This window comes from Gymnoscopelus microlampas (assembly GCF_963454915.1).
Source record: "Gymnoscopelus microlampas genome assembly, chromosome: 15".
NCBI classification, from domain to species: domain Eukaryota; kingdom Metazoa; phylum Chordata; class Actinopteri; order Myctophiformes; family Myctophidae; genus Gymnoscopelus; species Gymnoscopelus microlampas.
The window spans coordinates 41,027,492-41,049,128 of record NC_139952.1 but is presented as its reverse complement, the minus strand read 5'-3'; the positions used below and the strand labels follow the sequence as shown (position 1 = coordinate 41,049,128).

General features: G+C 39.3%; 2 protein-coding genes across 15 annotated transcripts in view; both read right to left on the bottom strand.

Annotated features, from left to right (window-relative positions):
- Positions 1 to 6,388, bottom strand: part of LOC311061213 (peroxisomal ATPase PEX1-like) — a gene marked incomplete at its 5' end in the record, with an annotated part of 30,014 nt that extends 23,626 nt beyond the window's left edge. Inside the window, 3 exons of the mRNA XM_084079767.1 lie at positions 330 to 472; positions 3,433 to 3,492; positions 6,372 to 6,388. Of these exons, the coding sequence (XP_083935893.1) occupies positions 330 to 472; positions 3,433 to 3,492; positions 6,372 to 6,388 (220 nt within the window). The remainder of the gene's footprint in view (positions 1 to 329; positions 473 to 3,432; positions 3,493 to 6,371) is intronic.
- Positions 1 to 21,637, bottom strand: part of LOC311062432 (uncharacterized protein) — a 106,480-nt gene that overhangs the window by 36,247 nt on the left and 48,596 nt on the right. For 5 of the 14 annotated variants that reach the window (XM_084081459.1, XM_084081466.1, XM_084081469.1 and 2 more), the window contains one exon: positions 13,750 to 13,830. In XM_084081459.1, the coding sequence (XP_083937585.1) occupies positions 13,750 to 13,830 (81 nt within the window). Of the gene's footprint in view, positions 1 to 9,397; positions 10,748 to 11,266; positions 11,345 to 12,294; positions 12,367 to 12,487; positions 12,560 to 12,637; positions 12,704 to 12,805; positions 13,003 to 13,749; positions 13,831 to 21,637 lie in introns of those variants that run through there. The other 9 variants (XM_084081471.1, XM_084081470.1, XM_084081472.1 and 6 more) reach the window with 5 other exon arrangements.

Below are 21,637 nucleotides of genomic sequence, written 5' to 3'. Positions count from 1 at the left end.
CCCTATTTGGTCTATTTTTTATACTTTCAGAGTTAAATAAATACTCATGATTTTGCTAGCAGACCATGGTAAACAGTATGTGAAGTGTGTAGTGCATTGGTTCTCAAAGTGAACCAGGGGTCCTTGGGGGGGGGGGGGGGGGGGGGGGGGGGGGGTAACAGGGGGTCCCCCAGCAAAACTAGTTAATATGGCGTCAAAATCATTTTAACCACTTTAACCATTATTTTATACTGTGGAAAATTTGAGACAGCAGCCACAAAAAAAAAAGAAACCATCATTTTGGGGGTCCTTGACATGAAAGAGTTTGAGAACCACTGGTGTTACAGTACCTTGCAGACCCTCCACCCCGTCCAGCTGTGTGAGGAGCTGGTTGACCACGCGGTCCGTCACCCCCGTGTTGTCATGACCCCTCCTGGGGGCCAGCGAGTCAAACTCATCAAAGAACAGGATGCAGGGCCTGGCTGCCTGGACCCTGAGGGGGGGGGGGGGGGGGGGGGGGGGGGGGGGGGGACAGCACCGTCACCACCACGTCACTGCTACCAGTTTATACAGTTACAGACACTAAAATAAAGCCTTGTTTGATTGATTGATTGATTGGGTGTGAAAGAAAAGCAAACACATAAAATCAAAAGGAATCAAAAAGCTATAATACAAATGAATAAGCAGTCTGTCAGCATGACACCTGCATTCAAAATCTTACTTGAGTAAAAGTATAAAGGTATGGTCTGCTAAATGCCTACATTGTGGTATTGGTATCAAAATATGCTTAGAGTTAAAGTAATCGACAATAGCAGATCTACAAGCTCACAACGCGTGAGCTTGTTCTACAAACAGCTAAGCAGTCTGCAAGACATTTCAGATTGAGAATTTAACCTTTGCTTTTATGAAATTATCAGAGAATAATAGGGTTTTATGGCAGATGATTCTGAACCTGCTAGTTTGACCTAATTCTCTTTAATCTTATTAAAAATGACAGTAAAGGGTTAGAAATCAGTAGTGACGACGAGGCTTGTCACAATTATTACATAATCGTCTAAACACAATTATTTTTGCATAATCGTCATAATCATTTCCATGTTGAAAAATGTTCATGCATTTTCAAATATAAAAACATTTTTAAAGTATAAAATAATTAAATATGTCAGTAATGTCTTGTATATTTAAGTTTAAGTGTTCAGTAAGCAGATGTACTAATTTTAAAGTACATTTGTAGAACCCGCACACAGATCCTAATTAAAACATGTTTTTCATTCATGACCTGTCCATTATTATAAACATAATTATGTTGTTACTTTGCTGTGTCCCGTAGTTAAATAAAGCAGACCTTAATCAAAAAAATTCATAGCATACAGTATGCTTGGTTGTAAAGGAAGCTAATGGTTATGGAAACACTTCATATGGTGAATAATAATAATAACTAGAAAAAGTGCTCCTCAGAGCACAAGTCTCCGCCAGCAGACTTGTGTTGGGAATGTTGGGAATGTTCTAATTCTTATGTTCTAATTAGAACATGTTACTGTGTCATAGTAACATGACACAAGTGTCCTATCCGTGTCCTATCCGTCTGTTTTATCCAAACCTTAGTTGGATAAAACTGGTATCCCCACCTGGAGTTACTGTATAACTGTCCTATCCGTCCTGTCTGTATACGTGTCCTATCCGTCCTGTCTGTATAAGTGTCCTATCCGTCCTGTCTGTATAAGTGTCCTATCCGTCCTGTCTGTATAAGTGTCCTATCCGTCCTGTCTGTATAAGTGTCCTATCCGTCCTGTCTATGTAAGAGGCCCTATCCGTCCTGTCTGTGTAAGTGTCAAATGTTTTGTTTCTAATGAAATCTAAACTTTTCTAGAACCTGATGGATGCCACTATGGAGCCAAAACAACAGCCAGCTTCCAACAAGTCTGGTCTCTATTTAGATCTGATATTACACAAATTCAGCATTTTATAAACGCTTTAAATGTCAACATAATTGAAAAGCAAGTCTGTTTATACTCTATCATGAAGTTAAGTGCATTCAGTGGCTCAAAAATTCAAAGGCATCTCAAAGGCATCTCTCTGGGTTGACAGGAATGCAATAAATATGCAATCATTTATGTTTAAGTTTTTGATTGTTTAGTTTGCAGTCGTTTCTAAACGTTTACCATGGAGGGCCAAGAGTATTGCAGGTCCTATGCATATCATATGAATTCACTGAATAGTTGAACTCCTCTGTAATGACATAAACTCCTGTAGTGTTGGGTTGAGATGAGGACAACACTGTTTATTGCATTGCTTTATGATGATAGTTTGTACTCTTCCTGTCTGTTTCAGGCTGGTGTCACAGGCAGCTGGCTTATTACTACTTACAGTAGCAGTGCACTGGTTCTCAGCTTTTTTAATTGCAAGGACCCCCAGTTTGATATACAATAGGCTGTGGACCCTCTTTTGATAAAAGTTTAGTTACAGACCCATAAGGGTCCATTTGGACCCCTGGTGGTCCCCGGACCGGATGTTGAGAACCAGTCTTAAACATCTTATGTCAGTACACTGAACATTAGACAGCACAAACATTCACTCTCAGCCTAGAGGCAGAGCAGAGCAGAGCAGCAGTTTATCCACCATGCAGTGTGAACATTGACCTACAGTATTCCATCCATCATATTGACAGTTGAGGTTTCTACAGTGTCTTATTTTACCTTTAGGCTTTTAGCTGACAACATGTCCAAACACAGAGTCATCTTCATTTCATAAGTTGACAACATTACAAGCAGTAGTAAGTAGAACAAGGTTCAGAACCATAGCAGCACACAGCAACATCTCTCCAGTGTTCATTTAACATACTGTAGGATCATCCATTTCTACACAATCAGTAGGTTGTAGAGTAAGATATCTGAAAAGTCTCTGTTGTTACTTGGTGTTTGTTTTTGACCTCCTTTGTGTCTGTCTGTCTGTCTGTCTGTCTGTCTGTCTGCTTTGTTTTCAACGGCACACATCACACCGGATGCTGGCCCTTTATTGTCCTGTATCCATGGCAACGGCTGTACCTGTGTCTATCTGATGTCTGTAATTCCACAAAATTCACTTAAAAAAGAATAGCAGATCTACAAGCGCTGCAAGCTTGTAGATCTGCTATTTTTGAATAGCCAAAGTATCCTGGATAAAGGGGTGAAATGTATTAACACCTTCTGCTGGGGACCCCCCGGAACCCCCTCAAGGACCACTGAAGACCACTAAAGGGAGCAACAACAACACTGTAAGTGAAACACATTACAGGACAGGTGTGTGAGCAGCAGTAATGGCTGCCATGAATCTGACTGCCTAGGGCCAGATTTCACTACACACAACAAACTAATACAAAATCACCACATTTCAGGTATAAAACCAAGACAAACTTTGTTTTACATTACAAGGTGCTCATATTGAACATGTTTAACGTTCTAATACTTCATTTACCTGAACAAACAGGGAACAACGGGAGACAGAGTCAGTTTTGGTGTTGTTCTTTCTCTCTTCCTTGTTCATCTGAAGAAAGATGTCACGTGACCACCTAGAACTACCTGTCTCACAGGCGGATGTGCCACCTTGTGGCGAAAAGTGGGATAGGTCTGTTCCTAAAATATAAGTTCCCTGCTCATTCTAATACACAATAAGGCTCTTAAAAATACAAAGAACACGTTCATAATAAACAAAACTGTGACTATACATGTGTGTATGTCACACGTGTCACCTTGATGTTCCAGTCTCAGTCTAGCTTGCAGCAGTCCAGACTGACAGAGCTGACTCACAGACTGGACTCTGTGCAGCAGACCTACCAGCTGCTGTTCTCCAACTACCTGCTGACCTCAACCTCTACTGTCCTGATACCAACACTATACCAGCAACCTGTCCTCAACCTCTACTGTCCTGATACCAACACTATACCAGCAACCTGTCCTCAACCTCTACTGTCCTGATGCCAACACTATACCAGCAACCTGCCCTCAACCTCTACTGTCCTGATACCAACACTATACCAGCAACCTGCCCTCAACCTCTACTGTCCTGATACCAACACTATACCAGCAACCTGCCCTCAACCTCTACTGTCCTGATACCAACACTATACCAGCAACCTGTCCTCAACCTCTACTGTCCTGATACCAACACTATACCAGCAACCTGCCCTCAACCTCTACTGTCCTGATACCAACACTATACCAGCAACCTGCCCTCAACCTCTACTGTCCTGATACCAACACTACCAGCCAGGGTGGGTAAATACACTGACATAATCTGACACTTGACATCTGCACTGTGTCTCACTGAATATTCTGTCAATAAATGTAAATATAAATCTATCTTCAGTGCATGAATATACATGTATATGAACAGTGAGGAAGATCAGGTGTCGCTTCTAAGTGTGCTGGCACTACTAAAACTCCTATAATGTCACCAACACTACCAGCAAGGGGTGGGTGCTCTGTTCCTGTCCGTCCGTCCGTCCGTCCGTCCGTCCGTATGTCCATACATTTGACAGACCGGCCATTGTGTGTGAGGTAGTTTGTCGGTTATTGTAGTTCTGTTCTTATGGCCACATATCTTTCCAAGGAGATAAGATAAAACTGTATTGATCTCAGTAGATAAATTCAGGTGTCGGAGCAGTGATATCATTAAATGTAACACGGATAATAAACATGACATGACTAGACATCTGTGTCTGACTATATCTTAGATATCTGACTGAGTTCATGAATATTCTATCAATAAATGAGTATAAATGTAAATCTATCACCATTCTATAAATGCATGGATATACATCTACAGTATCACCAATGGATATATCAGTGGTTCTCAAAGTGGGGCTTGGGGACCCTGCGGGGTCCGTGAGGGGCTTCCTCAGAAAAAAAGAAGAACTATTGTTAACCAGAATCAGTTTAATCACTTTAACTTTATACATGGGCTATTTTTTATTTATTTTTGTAATCTTGAGACATGTTTTGGGGGGTCCCTGGCAGAAAATGTTTTCAGATGGAGGTCTGTATTAATACATTAATTTGGGGGTCCTTGACATGAAAATATTTGAGAACCACTGGGATATATTAATAAATATGTAGACTATTACTATCAGTAGTGAGTATAACAATGAATATACAGTATGTACAGTATCAGCCAGCCTTCAGTAGTAAGTATAGATAATACAGTCTTGAATGGTGAACAGTGAGGAAGATCAGGTTTGCTGGCACTACTAAAACTCCTATAATGATTTATGAAACACTAGAGTTTCGGGGGGCTACGCCCCCCTCAACCCCAGCCGCGCACGGGGCCCAGCGTGGCCGTGTGTAGATTGGGGGACCCAAATCGCCGGAGTAAAACTGTGGAAAAGTTTTTTTGAAAAAGGAAAAAATTTGAAGAAATTATATTTGTTATGTTTCAGGGGGTCCACAGGGGGTCCGCGGACCCCCTGCTGGTCCACTGACCCCCTGTGGAGTGTTGGGACGCGCGGGGACACCCCTGGAACATTGCGGACCATTTGGGTGTTTTTTTTTTTTTTCATGAAGGTGGTTGCTTGTTTCTGGCGCTGGCTGTGCAAACCTGGCAACCCAGCGCATGCTGCCGGTGGCGTTACAGCAGAAATGGTTCCTGGAGAAAATGGTGACCAAAAAATGTTTTGGGAAAAAAAGGAAAAAGCCCCCGCACCGGCTGGCTGCTGTTGTGGTGATTAGGTCGTGCGCACGGTAAACGGTACGAAGCTGCCTCCCCTTCCGTTTTGTCCGACATAGGCTAGGAAAGGTGATTAAAAAGAAGATGCAGGCAGCGCCATCTTGTGGTCGCACAGTGTTTGTCACATGTGTTATGCATGGAATAGTACAGTGTATGAATGCATTAAAATCTGTATTCATTTAACTCTGAAGAGTATATATGGATTTGGTTTGTACACACTTAAGAGTTGAATATATATATATATATATATATATATATATATATATATATATATATATATATATATATATATATATATATATATATATAATATCCGGTCTGCCCACATTCATTTGTCTATTAAAGCATTTTTGGTAGGATTATGTCTAATCTATTCTATTCTACTGCTGGTCCTTTCTGTGATAGAACACATTCTGTACCTGTCTCACTGCTGGCCCTGTGATAGAACTCCATTAGATAATGTATCTGTCTCACTGCTGGCACTGTGATAGAACTCCATTAGATAATGTATCTGTCTCACTGCTGGCCCTGTGATAGAACTCCATTAGATAATGTATCTGTCTCACTGCTGGCACTGTGATAGAACCCCAGCAGAGAATGTACCTGTCTCACTGCTCTCATAGAACCCTTTCAGAGAATGTACCTGTCTCACTGCTTTGATAGAACCCTTTCAGAGAATGTACCTGTCTCACTGCTCTGATAGAACCATTTCAGAGAATGTATCCGTCTCACTGCTGTGATAGAACCCTTTTAGAGAATGTACCTGTCTCACTGCTGTGATAGAACCCTTTCAGTGGATGTATCTGAATGTATCTGTCAACACCGTTGTGAGCTTGTAGATCTGCCATTTTCACAATATTTAACTGTGGAACCGAGTCAAACTAAATGTAATGCCTCGACTCCTACAGTTCCAAGTGCTTGTCAGGGTGGGGGGGGGGTCCCCTGTTCAGATATGATTATTTTAGGGGGTTTAGGCCTGAGAATCATTTAGCATTGTGATAGAACCCTGTATAGATGTACCCGTCTCACTGCTATGATGATAGAACCTTATCATTTTCATTATTATACTGTAGGTCCTTCAGACTCTGAGCTCTATGAGCTGATCATTATTACTCTCCGCCAGGAGAGTTTTGTTTTCACTTTCTAAATATGACACACCGATTGGTCAAGCCTCACGTGACACGTGACAATACGGTGAAATACTGTGATCTGATTGGCTAGTGACGCATAGCGGCCTATAAATACATGGCGTCACTTTGACAGTGTCTGTGCCACTGTCAAAGTGAGGTAAGACAGGAACCATCACGAAATGGCTGATACTGTAACAATTAGATAGGATACATAATTGGACAGATAGGACAGATAGGACACTCATATAGACAGGAGGGACATGACACTTACACAGACAGGACGGATAGGACACTTATACAGACAGGAGGGATATGACACTTACACAGACAGGACGGATAGGACACTTATACAGACAGGAGGGATAGGACACTTATACAGACAGGACGGATAGGACACTTATACAGACAGGACGGATAGAACACTTACACAGACAGGACGGATAGGACACTTACACAGACAGGACGGATAGGACACTTACATAGACAGGACGGATAGGACACTTATACAGACAGGAGGGATAGGACACTTACACAGACAGGACGGAAGAGGACACTTACACAGACAGGACGGATAGGACACTTACATAGACAGGACGGATAGCGGCTAGGTAAGACAGGAACCATCACGAAATGGCTGAGAAATGGTGGATACTGTAACAATTAGATAGGATACATAATTGGACAGATAGGACAGATAGGACACTTATATAGACAGGAGGGATATGACACTTACACAGACAGGACGGATAGGACACTTATACAAACAGGACGGATAGGACACTTATACAGACAGGACGGATAGGACACTTATACAGACAGGACGGATAGAACACTTACACAGACAGAAGGGATAGGACACTTACATAGACAGGACGGATAGGACACTTATACAGACAGGAGGAAGAGGACACTTACACAGACAGGACGGATAGGACACTTACAAATACATGGCGTCACTTTGAAAGAGTCTGTGCCTCTTTCAAAGTGAGGTAAGACAGGAACCATCACGAAATGGCTGAGAAATGGTGGATACTGTAACAATTAGATAGGATACATAATTGGACAGATAGGACAGATAGGACACTTACATAGACAGGAGGGATATGACACTTACACAGACAGGACGGATAGGACACTTATACAGACAGGACGGATAGGACACTTATACAGACAGGACGGATAGGACACTTATACAGACAGGACGGATAGGACACTTATACAGACAGGACGGATAGAACACTTACACAGACAGGACGGATAGGACACTTACATAGACAGGACGGATAGGACACTTATACAGACAGGAGGGATAGGACACTTACACAGACAGGACGGATAGGACACTTATATAGACAGGACGGATAGGACACTTACATAGACAGGATGGATAGGACACTTACATAGACAGGACGGATAGGACACTTAGACAGACAGGACGGATAGGACACTTACATAGACAGGACGGATAGGACACTTACATAGACAGGACGGATAGGACACTTATACAGACATTGTGTCATGTTAAATGACACAGACAGGACGGATAGGACAGTTATACAGACGGATAGGACACTTGTGTCATGTTACTATGACACAGTAACATGTTCTATTTGTTGTTAGAATTAGAACATAAGAAGTAGAACATTCCCAGAAGTAGAACATTCCCAACATCTCCAACACAAGTCTGCTGGCGGAGAGTTGTGCTCCGAGGAGCACTTTTTCTAGTATTATTATTATTATTACATTATTATACTGTAGGTCCTTCAGACTCTGAGCTCTATGAGTTGATCAGTCACAGCTGGACTTGATTGTACAAACAGGGTGAACGTAGGGCTGTTAGGATCCTGACATTTTACTTGGCAATTAATTGTCACACAAATTATTGTGGTTAACGGTTTAATTGTGTTTATGGCATTGAACAATTACCATTACTGTATCAAAAGTAATCAACAAGCTATACAAACTGTTCAAATATTGGCCAAATTGTCAAATATAGAAAGAGGCAAAATATAAAACCTAAAGTTAAATCATCATCGTTATAACATGAATTAGCAGAAATAAGCAGAAACATTTACTCTGTTTTGTGCTTCCTTAATTTGACATTTAGCAAAGAAAGATAAAGCAGGTGAGATGTGTTAATGAGATCTACTCTATATGGAAATAACTGTACAGGGATTAACAACACTATGTTAAAATGCTTACCCATGAGTTTTATATAGTATGTAATCATATATAATATAATACTTAGATAAAAAGAATGTTACACATATGTTACACATACTCAAGTTACCAGGTAGATTATATCTACTCAAACACCATAGTTAATTTTTGAGCATACTGGTATTATAAGCTAACAATAGTGATCAACGTCTGTTACCATGACCTTTTTATAGGTGGATCATGTAAACAATTTCACATTTCGTTTTGCTCCTCCAAACTGACGGTTCTGTACTGTTCTGTACAGCAGCTAAAAATTAAGCAGCATCGCTCTCTTCTCCTCTCATGTGTACTCCCTTCAGGTTCTGATGGCAGTTTTTCCATTAAAGGAGAATTTTGGACTAAAGTTTTATTTTTTCAGGTGTTTTTCCAGTGAGTTGTGATACACTCCAGCACTGAATTAGTTAATTAATTAATTAATTCCTTTAACTTTTGTTTCAGTGTTGTCATCTCTCTGTTCTTCTCCTCCACTTGTCTCTTCAACTCTCTCTGCATCTTTGTGTTTGAGATCATGATGTTCTCCTCCAGCACTGAATAACGGCTGTGGCTCTCCTTTAATGTTTGTCTCAGTGTTGTCATCTCTCTGTTCTTCTCCCCCAGCTGTCTGTTAAACTCTCTCTGCATCTTTGTTTTTAAAATCACAATGCTATGGATCTCAGGCAGGAGAACCTTCATCAGGTTTCTCTCTGCTTCCACTCTGGCCTCTGCTTCGTAGGTCTCTCTCATCTCCTCTATGTCCTGTGTGTGTCTCTCTTCCCTCTCTCTCCTCTCATTCTCTCTCTCTGCTCTAACACTATCTAGCTTTCTCTCCATCTCCTCTCTTCTCTCAGACTCCCTCCTCAGCTCCCCTTCCAGCTCTCTTTTCTTCTCTTCACCCCACTCCTCCCTCATTTGTCTCTCCAGTTCACTTATTCGATGGTCGATCTTCCTGATGTCTCCCTCGTGCTCTTGGATGGATCCCTCTATCTTCCTCAGAGAGTCCTTCAGCTCCTTCTCAAACCTCTCCCTCATCTCCTGCTCCTCTATGTGTCTCCTCTCCTCCATGTCCCTCTGAATCTTTCTCTCCATCTCTCTGACCAGGGCCTCTGCCTCCTGGTAGGTCTGAGTGCTGTAGAAGCTCTCTGTGTTTCGTGCCACCATGTTCTCTATCTTCTCCAGCAGCTGTGAAACCTGACCAGCATTGCTGCTGTCTGTAATGTTGAGGACGTGGCATCTGTTCCCACATTTCTCTACGAGCTGCTGATGTTCCTGACTGCCTGCTTGGAGAAACTCCTCAACACTCTGCTTCTTCACACTGTCAGTGTGGATAATGATGACAATGCTGTGTTCCCAGCAGCTCTCTCCAAACGCCTCCTGCATCTTCTCCATCATCCCTCTCACCTCTCCTTCAGAGGACTCTGCTGGTATGACCAGGAGGAAGGCATGGGGACCCGGGGCAGACAGACGTACACACAGCCCCACATCCTGCCTTGTGTCCTCCAGTGAGCGTCCAGAGAAGTCTGGAGCGTCCACCAGCACCAACCGTCTCCCACAGACGTCACCCTCTCTCCTCCTACTCCTCTGGCTCAGTTCAGAGGAGCTGGCCTCAGCACCAAACACCTCCCTGCCCAGGATGGTGTTTCCTACTGCGTTCCTCACAGCTACAGTCCTCCCCAGTAGCACCAGTCTCAGCTCAGACACAGAGGGAGACACTGGTGAGTCAACAATGTTGTCTGCTGACACTGAAAGACAACACAATGGAAGAATAGAGTGAAAATGTCACATCATAAGTGTTGTTCAGAGACTCTGTGCATGCATAGTGTGAAAGATAATTGCTGTCCTGTTCTCGGACAAATTGGTCATCTTCAGACATGTTTGATAACCCTAACCCTTCATTTTATCGTAATATAAATGATAAAATCAAGTAATTAGTAAAGAAGCGGTTGGTGACCCAATGTGTGTCAGAGGAAACACATGTAGTCTACACCACCAGACCAACAGTGGGGGATTTGGCAGCAACAGGGAACACAAAGCACATTTAGAATTGGCAATGACAAAATTGGAAGAGAAAATGTGAACAAATAGAGAAAAAGACTGTTGACATATTCCACTGTCTCTTAACTCCATACATCAAGGTTATATATTTTTCTGTATTCATTATGTTTAAACCTTGTGCACTAATTGCACTTAAATGTTTTGAGATTAACACATTCTCTATAATGTTCCTTGTTAGACTATTTGTAAAAGCAGCAAAAACTCACTATCTGGAGGTCGAGCCTTACTGCGTCTCCTCTTCCTCACTGGTAGAGAGGAGTCTTCATCTGTGGTCTCTCCACCCACTGCAACACAACACAGACATCAATCAAACAGTCCAGGTGGATTAAATACCAAGGAGAGTGAAAGAGCTTTAGCCATGTTCTATAGTCACACAATCTGCACATATATATGCTCTAATCTGTGATGTCATGATGAGATGCTATGGTGTGGTTCTGACATCAAATGGAAAGACTTGAACTGTTTGACAATTCACAATTACCCTCTTTTCTTTTGTGTTACTCTTTACTGGTAATGTTCATGTGTTTTTACACCCTTATTGACAGTCTTAAGGTCTGACTACACTTGCTATATGTGAGAGGGTCCATGGACAGCAGATGGTTGAGATTAGACTACAATTTGGTGTCTGCAGACACACATGCATTCAAGAGCAAGCCTCAAGAGCAATACAGGCAACACTCAATACTATAATACTCATAATCTAACAACTTTCTTCCAGAAAACTGAAGGATTTGTGCATTCCTGTTATAATCTGACGGCCAGAAATTCTAATAAATTCCCTCAACTAAGCTTTCAGAAGTATTCTTATTTACTTTTTTATTCTGCTTGGGTGTATTCGATATTACAAACTTGGCAACAAACATCAAGTCAATTTTAAGTCCTTTATCGTCACATAATATAATACAGCAGGTATAGCGATGAATATCCTTTCATTATCTCCTCAAACAGAGCGTCTATTTTTCTTTTCTAACACATTAGCAGTCAGTGGGCTTGTCCGCACATTAAGTACACACAATAACACAATCTGAGATGCACAGACATGAGCAGGTGATACAATTTACGTCATTATGTAGATTTCCTATTTCTTGTCAATAGAACAAGTAGAAGCATAGAGAGTTGAGAGTTTCATTTATAACACATTTTAAAGGCAGGATATGAAACTGAATGCATGACCAGAATGAATAGTGTAACATCATGAAGTTCAACAGAAATTGAAAGAGTAACATGGACTCACAGGTTGGAGGAAGCCATAGCATACTGCGTGTCCTCCTCAGTGGAAGAGTGGAGTCTGTGTTCTCTCCATCCTCTGCAACACAACATAAACAGTCAATGTATTGACAATAATAATAAGGAAAAAAAGGGGGTTCCTGGGCTATTAAATGACACTGGATGTATTTTACAGTACTTTTGCACTTTTGATTACTAACTTTGTGGAGGGATGTTGATGCTCCATCTCCTGATTGGTAGCTTGTGGCCTGCTGTAGAGGTAAACCCACTCTCTATAAGACAAGACAACTATTTATCAACTTACTAATGTTGACGACACACATAAAGGAAATATATTTCTGATTACTGACCAGTCTTTTTGTCTGATTCAGTCCTCAGTTTCTCTAATTCAGTCTTCAGATCACAGATCTGCTGAGCTGCAACGTTGAAGATATAATTATTATATTAAATAGTATTCATTATTTAATATAAAAATAATCAAGAGAGATGAGGTCTTTATTTTTAAATCCATTTCTCACCAAGCTGTTTGTTTTCAGTGATGACATCATCCCATTCCTCTTGCATCGTCTTCAGCTCTTCATCTTTCTGATTCAGTTGTTGGTATGTTTCTGTTAGTAGTTTATTACTTTCATCCAATTCTTGGCCTTTCTTTGTAAGTAGTTTATTACTTTCATCCAATTCTTGGCCTTTCTTTGTAAGTAGTTTATTACTTTCATCCAATTCTTGGCCTTTCTTTGTAAGTAGTTTATTACTTTCATCCAATTCTTGGCCTTTCTTTGTAAGTAGTTTATTACTTTCATCCAATTCTTGGCCTTTCTTTGTAAGTAGTTTATTACTTTCATCCAATTCTTGGCCTTTTTTTGTAAGTAGTTTATTACTTTCATCCAATTCTTGGCCTTTCTTTGTAAGTAGTTTATTACTTTCATCAAATTCTTGGGCTTTTTTTGTAAGTAGTTTATTACTTTCATCCAATTCTTGGCCTTTCTTTGTAAGTAGTTTATTACTTTCATCCAATTCTTGGGCTTTTTTTGTAAGTAGTTTATTACTTTCATCCAATTCTTGGCCTTTCTTTGTAAGTAGTTTATTACTTTCATCCAATTCTTGTTTTTTTTCTGTCAGTAGTTTGTTACTTTTCTCCAGTTCTGTCCAGACCTGCAGATCTACAGAACATATACGTTTAGATGAAGCACAGACATTGTAACGTGTGTGTGTGTGTGTGTGTGTGTGTGTGTGTGTGTGTGTGTGTGTGTGTGTGTGTGTGTGTGTGTGTGTGTGTGTGTGTGTGTGTGTGTGTGTGTGTGCGTGCGTGCGTGCGTGCGTGCGTGCGTGCGTGCGTGCGTGCGTGCGTGCGTGCGTGCGTGCGTGCGTGCGTGTGTGTGTGTTTGTTTGTTTCATTGATAAATGTACAGTATAATAAAGTTGAATCTATAGTTTTCATTGAGTCTATTGTTATCCTACTTACCAAACACATGAGCTGAATTCAGTCTTCTATTCATCTGCTCTGCTGTCTCCTTGCTGAGATAAGCTTTAGCTTCAGCTAGAGCTTTACCTACATAAAGAGAGTTAAACTGTGTTTTAATAACAACTCTTCATCATGTTATACTGACCTGTGTTTTAATAACAACTCTTCATCATGTTATACTGACTGGATAATAAATACATTTAACATTAAATCAACTTCATTCTTGAATACATGTACATGAAGAAGAAAAGGCATGCAAGAATCTGAACACATCAGATAAAAACAGACTTTGTATACCTATTGTAAATATTACTATATTATAGTATTATATACATTACTATTATGTAAATATAAGCTGAATTACTTAGTTCTGTGAATAATTATGTCACTCTCCTCCCATGGGTCCTGGGCTGAGAGTTCAAGGTAACTCAACTTAATTAATAAATACAGAAGTGTCACAATGTTAATTTGTACATCTAATTGTAGGATGGGGAATGACTGATTTAAGCAGCCAAACCTGCCTGAGTGAAACTACAGTAATTGCACTCAGAGCTATAGGTGTAACTAAGGATAAATCAGTCATCTCCACAAACATTCAGAGAGAGACACTGTCCAGACAGAAGTTATCATCTGCTCTCTCCTGTAACAGATGTTTAGTTTCCTTGTGACTTTGTACCACAGTACAGTAAACACTAAAGGCACAGCCAGCAGCATGTATCTCCGCAAAGGTATTCACAATGTTGGAAGGGGTCCTTGGGGCCAAAAAGCACCGTTTATTCACACTGGGTGAGTGGGTGTGATAATTTTTTTTTTTGCAGAGACTTTCATTTTCTGTTAGATAACAACCGACTTCATAGAAGACTGATATCTGATCACGCCTGTGACCTTTGAACTCTCTCTTGCGGGACAATTTAACCAATCCAGATCCCATTGGCCTTTTGATTCACTCCTACTCTCAGACGATGACTTTCTCAACTTTGTATCAGGTCAGATACATTTCTTCATAACACTAATGTCACACCAGGTGTTTCAGCCTATGAGAGATGTTTACATATTCTATTAGAGGACAAATTATATCATACTTTGGTTTCTGAAACAATGCATGAAATGAACTGCTCTTATTACAAGGCTAGATAATGAATTCCCCCTCTCCAGATTTATATCTCTTAATTCTCAAGGTTATTTGATACACTGGTTGGTTGCATAACAAGCAAAATCTATGTTATTAAAATGCAATCATACTCTATCTGAATCAGTTATTCAGCTCATGCAAATAGTACAGTATGTCTCATCTAACTAACTTGCCTAACACCTACCTGGTTCCTTTCATCCAGATACAATTTCTGCAGATTAAAGACATGTTTTAGAGAACCCAATTTCAGAAGCTAGTTGACCAATCAGTAAGACTTTTATGGAGGAGAAACCTATATGGATATATGCTTTCAATATTCTGTGTGAGTGATGATGACGCTGTTTCACTGGGCAAATCTTTGACCTTGTTGACACCTAAATTGCTGCTGATTTGCAAACCACACCCCCTACTTCACCTCTCCTCCCACCCCAGTGTACAGTGAATCCCCAAAACACCAAATACAGGCAGTGGGTAAGAACTCTGAGCCACTGCAAAATGTGGAATGGTCAATTCATCTGAATTCAGTGCAACTGTTGACAGTGCTCCTGCTCCAAAATAGAGCCCTTAAAACCCACCCTTACTCTATTAGAGTCATCAGCCTCTCTTCTAACTTTGAATTCTTGCCTACCTATTTCTTCAAAATCCACACTCTCTGTGGTTCCTGTTGTTCAGGCCACCTTCAGAATTTATGCACAACTTTGTAGACATTTCTGTACCAGACAATTCCACTGTAAATCAACCTTCATAATAATCCTTTGTTTCCTCTCTTACAACATGATCTGAACAGTTCATTGTTTTTATGAATGGATATTACACCTATGAGATATGAGACTGACTGTCAGTCACTGTTATTGAGAACGATAAAGTCCCAATAGTTGTTGGTGTCACGCCCACGGGAGCACACACACACACACACACACACACACACACACACACACACACACACACACACACACACACACACACACACACACACACACACACACACATACACACACACACACACGGTTATTACGATTATGCATGCACTTCATGGTATCACAACACCTCCAAGGCCTTAAAAACAAGGCTCCAAATGTCCCAACACAAACTAGTAAGGCTACTTCTTGGCCTCAATCACAAAACCCATCTAACCCCTGCTCATTTTGCTAGGATTGGATGGCTTGGTTGAGGACAGAGCTCCACAAATCATGTTCAACACAGATTTTGCTCAACAAAGGGAATGAACTCGTTCTCATGCTATTCATCAAAAATGTGGAATGCCCTACCAAAAGGTGTAAGGAGTGTAAAACCCTACTCACTTTCAAAACTGCCCTAAAGATACACCTTCAGGAGGCTGCAATTCGAAAATGGCCCCTGTCTAAGTCTTAACCTACCCCGCTACCCCCCCTCCCCCTTTTTCTTCTTCTCTTGTGCATATCTTTCACTCTTCATACCAGTAACCTGTAAACTGATTGTATGACGTTCTGTATAGTAGTGTGTATATCTGTCTGTCTCTTATATGTCATCATGATTTGTGTGCATGGGGATCTCATCTTAAACAAGCTCAGTGCTTAATGAGTCTTCCAGTTTAGTAGTAACCTGACTCAGCCAGATAACCTGACTCAGCCATTTGGCGAAGTCAGGTTAGTTTAGTAGACCTTGTATTGTGAATTTGTACTTCCATGTACTGTTGTTCTCATGTCTTACTAAATAAAGTACATCAATCAATCAATCACTTCCACATCTGTGCCTTTTTCCACTGAGTAGCCACAGTTTATTGCCACTATTCTCTGCCTGCTGATCAGACCAGTTTAACTCTAGTCTAGCTCGCTTCAACCAAATTATTGTGAGGGATCCCCAGATGATTAGCTTAATGTGCAACATTGTTTTCTTACTCAACAGTAAACAAACCAACATACAGTATAAGAGTATACAAGGTATCTGCACATTTATAAAGTGACAATTTAAGGACTTTTAAGACCTTTTTAATACCGCTAAAATGAAAAGGGATAAAAGACTGTTTGGCTACAGCGTGAAAAGTAATCAACAAACTATTCTATTAAACATAAAGGCCAAATGGTCAAATATTACCAAGGAAAGAGGAAAAAATTGGAGAAATAGACGATCTACATGCTTGTAGATCATCTACTTTCTGTGGAACCGAGTCAATTAAAATTGAATGCCTCAACTCCTACAATTCCAAGAGCATGTCAGGATGGGGGGTCCTCAGTTCAAATATGATTATTTTGGGGGGGTCCTCAGTTCAAATATGAATATTTTGGGGGGGTCCTCAGTTCAAATATGATTATTTTGGGGGGGTCCTCAGTTCAAATATGATTATTTTGGGGGGGTCCTCAGTTCAAATATGATTATTTTGGGGGGTCCCCAGTTCAAATATGATTATTGTGGGGGGTTGTGGCCTGAAAAGGTTGAGAACCACTGTTGTACAGTATATGGTATGCAGTAAGGTCTGCTACTGTTTCTGTTCATCTTTAGATAGTGTTTATCTGTAACATTTACAAACAGGTCAACTCTTCAACAAATTAACACATATACACAACATGTAGATCAAATATGTGAAGTGATTAAATGTCAACTTAACCACTTGAACCCCAGCATCCCTATTCTGAGGGGAAGTTTGTGAAAAATAGCTGATCTACAAGCTCACAACGCATCGCGATGCGTTGTAAGCTTGTAGATCAGCTATTTTTGCCAAAGAGATAGTGTAGACTGGGAAAAAAGGGCATACCTAGTACAGTTTAGAGGGTTTAAAATATCAATAAAGTAATTGTTTTCTACAGTATGTATAGTAAAATCTTCCTCTGTTAAGATGATAAAAAGTCTTCTGATTGTGAGTCAGATCATTATTGTTAACGTTTTGATTTTTACACTCTTCTTTTAATTATCATCATTACAAACTAATAAAATAACCTTTGTTCTAAGTGATTTACTTGTAGGTCAGCTCTTTTCACAATATTTATCTGTGGAACTGCTAATAGACTTATTAGATCCATTCAATTTGTGTTCTATGATTGTGAGAATGTGATATGAAAACACATCAGAGAACATGAAGTAGAATATGTTTGATACTCACCATCATCTTCATATTCATAATGCATAAAAAGAAAAAGAAAAACACATTTGTTTAGAAAACTGATATTTTATACATAATGATGACCGAGTGTTTTCTTATGAATTATTAAATAACCTGGAATAAGAAATTACATTATTGAATTAATTAGCCTGTGAGGTTGTACATCGGTTATTTTTAATGAAGATATTTGGTATAGAGGGGAAAAGTGGTCCAAGTACAGAGTTAACTCAGGTCTGTTTCACTAAGTATAGAGGGTTTCATTGCTTAAGACTCCTTCAGTTTGTATTCTGCTATGGTGAAAACTTGATGTTAATCTGAAAACATATTGGAGGCCATGAAGTAGAATTGATTTAATACTCACATCCAGCTAGTTCACGTTCACATTCATCATTCATGTAAAGAGAAAACACATGGTTGGAATGGTTAGAAAACTGATACTTCACAAACAGAAAGATTACTAATAATTAGCAAATTGTTAAGGAACCTGACATATGGAATGCAATAATAGAATGGGTTAAATCAATCGACTATATCAATTATTATACAAAGTAATAGCTTGTTTCATTAATCATAATGATTCAGCATTCTAATTACAACATTGTAATTTAATTTGTGAAGTGACTAAATGTCAGCTTAAAGATACAATTCTACACTATAGTATATATTAAGAGTGAAACATTTTCATCTGCTATGACAGATTGGTTTATAGTAAAATGATCAGTTTCATAGTAAAAAAGTGTTCAGTACTTGAATCAATCTATGTCTGATGTCAAGATTATTTGCTATTCATGTCAACTGTTTCTGCAGTCCATGCCATTTATTATTAACCAGCCTTGTGGGCACCAACTTGTCATATTTTTTATGTTTGCACAAAATGTTCACCTCCAAACTACTCAGGAATCAAGTTTATCCTCCATAATAATCTCCTGATTCATTTTTTTAATCTTCCTCAGTATGCCATCATTTATATCTGGTATTAACATGCATTCTGTATCTGTACATGTTAAGGGAGAGCACATGTTAGTGTAATATGTAAACACATAGGATGGATTGTGATGATTGGAATGTAATCACATGTCAGACCACATCAGAAACTGCTCTGCCACACAGAGTGATGTGAGTGGGACGTAATGAGTCCAAGAAAATATGTGTTCTTGTTCCTGAGGTTGTGTGTATGCATTTGTCTTTAACACTTTATTTATAGTTTGTGGCTACAATAATTAGAATATGTTTTATTTGATGATCATTTGTGAGCCTAACTACCATTTAACTGGGTCTGGAAGATCCTATAGCACAGTGTCATACAAACATACATGAGAGATTAACATGATCACATTATTGCAGGATACATGGTTACATTCTGAGCTGAACCTATGTTCTGCCATGTAGACCTGTAAGCTACACTATGTAACTTTATTGGTGAATAAAATGCTATTTTGACCAATCTGTATGGTAGAGTATGTTAATACAATATAACTGGTGGTTATAAACACAATGGTGGTGGTTGTATTTGGTCTCCCTGCTCTTCTGGTGAGAAATGGTAAGGTCTGACCTACTGGTAGACAAGTGGTACTGCATGAAGGTCAAAATTCTATTTCTCTTGCTCTATTAGCTCTGTAGTAAAAATGTCAGCACTTGTGCAGGTGACCTGGGTTTGAATCTCCGGTAAGACATGAAAGTTACAGAGTGCAGCTTTAATGTATTCTCTAACATGATTGGATGACTTGTCATCAATGAAGTCATCATCAGGTGTGAACTGGAGCCAAATCACACTGTGATCATTATGTTTATCATCAAAATGCCTCAAATCAAATCAGAAAGACCAATAAGCTATCAGAAAGTGACTATATGGAAAATAATGAAGACTTAGATTACAGTAAACACTTATAGCCGTTATATGAAAGCACAGTGTAATTTATACATGGAGAGATAAACATGATTACATAATTATATATACATATTGTTGCTGTCGGGCAGAAACCTTGTATCTCCGTACTTTAACTTTTATGTTTGTTTGTTATTTTGTAACTGAATGCCTTACTGCATCATACTACAATGTCACACAACAATTGCAAAAATAGCCGATCTACAAGCTCACAACGTGTCGCAGCGTGACGCGTTGTGAGCTTGCAGATCAGCTATTTTTGCAATTTAAAAAAATTGTGAAAGTGGTTAAGTTTGGGGTTTCATAAATATTTGATGAAGAGTATTAACAATAGCTTGTGACTAAATAATAACTACATTAGATCCTTTAGAACACAGTCATGTTCGTTTTTTCCATTTCCTGAAAAGTAACAGTTTTGGACATACAAGGTTTCCACCTGACATCTACAATATCACGGTTAATGATAATTAACGATGTGAGTTTGTACATCGGCTATTTGTAATGAAGATATTTGGTATAGAGGGGAAAAGTGGTCCAAGTACAGAGTTAACTCAGGTCTGTTTCACTAAGTATAGAGGATTTCATTGGTTAAGACTCCTTCAGTTTGTATTCTGCTATGGTGAAAACTTGATGTCAATCTGAAAACATATTGGAGGCCATGAAATAGAATTGATTTAATACTCACAGTCAACTAGTTCACGTTCACATTCATCATTCATGAAAAGAGAAAACACATGGTTGGAATGGTTAGAAAGCTGATACTTCACAAACAGAAATATTACTAATAATTAGCAAATTGTAAAGGAACCTGAAATATGGAATGCAATAATAGAATGGGTTATATTAATAGACTATCTCAATTATTTTACAAAGTAATATCTTGCTTCATTAATCATAATGATTCAGCATTCTAATTACAGCATTCTAATTTCATTTGTGAAGTGACTAAATGTCAGCTTAGAGATACAATTCTACACTATAGTATATATTAAGAGTGAAACATTTTCATCTGCTATGACAGATTGGTTTATAGTAAAATGATCAGTTTCATAGTAAAAAGAAAGTGTTCAGTACTTGAATAAATCTATTGAGTATGATGTCAAGATTATTTGCTATTCATGTCAACTGTTTCTGCAGTCCATGCCATTTATTATTAACCAGCCTTGAGGACACCAACTTGTCATATTTTTTTATGTTTGCACAAAACGTTCACCTCCACACTACTCAGGAATCAACTTTATCCTCCATAATAATCTTCTAATTCATTAATTTAATCTTCCTCAGTATGCCATCATTTATATCTGGTATTAACATGCATTCTGTATCTGTATAAGTTAACCCTTTAAGGCCGGGAACGCATCTCTGTCATTTTAAGATTGTTTTGGCTATTCAAAAATGGCAGATATACAAGCTCATAGCGCGGCACCGAGTGCCGCGCTATGAGCTTGTAGATCTGCTATGTTTGAAAAATCGTGAACATTTGTGCAAATCTTTGAATATGTATTTTTTTTAAGCGAACATTTTAAACTCTTTTACAACTTCTGGGGGTCCCTGGGACAACATTTCACGAAAAAAATAAATATATATATATATATGTATATTAAAAAATGCCAGATGTACAAGCTCATAGCGGGCTCATACTGGGTGCAGCGCTATGAACTTGTATATCTGCTATTTTTGAATAGCCAAAGAAATCTGTAAGTGACACGAATGCGTTCCCGGTCCTAATGGGTTAAGGGAGAGCACATGTTAGTGTAATATGTAAACACATAGGATGGATTGTGATGATTGGAAT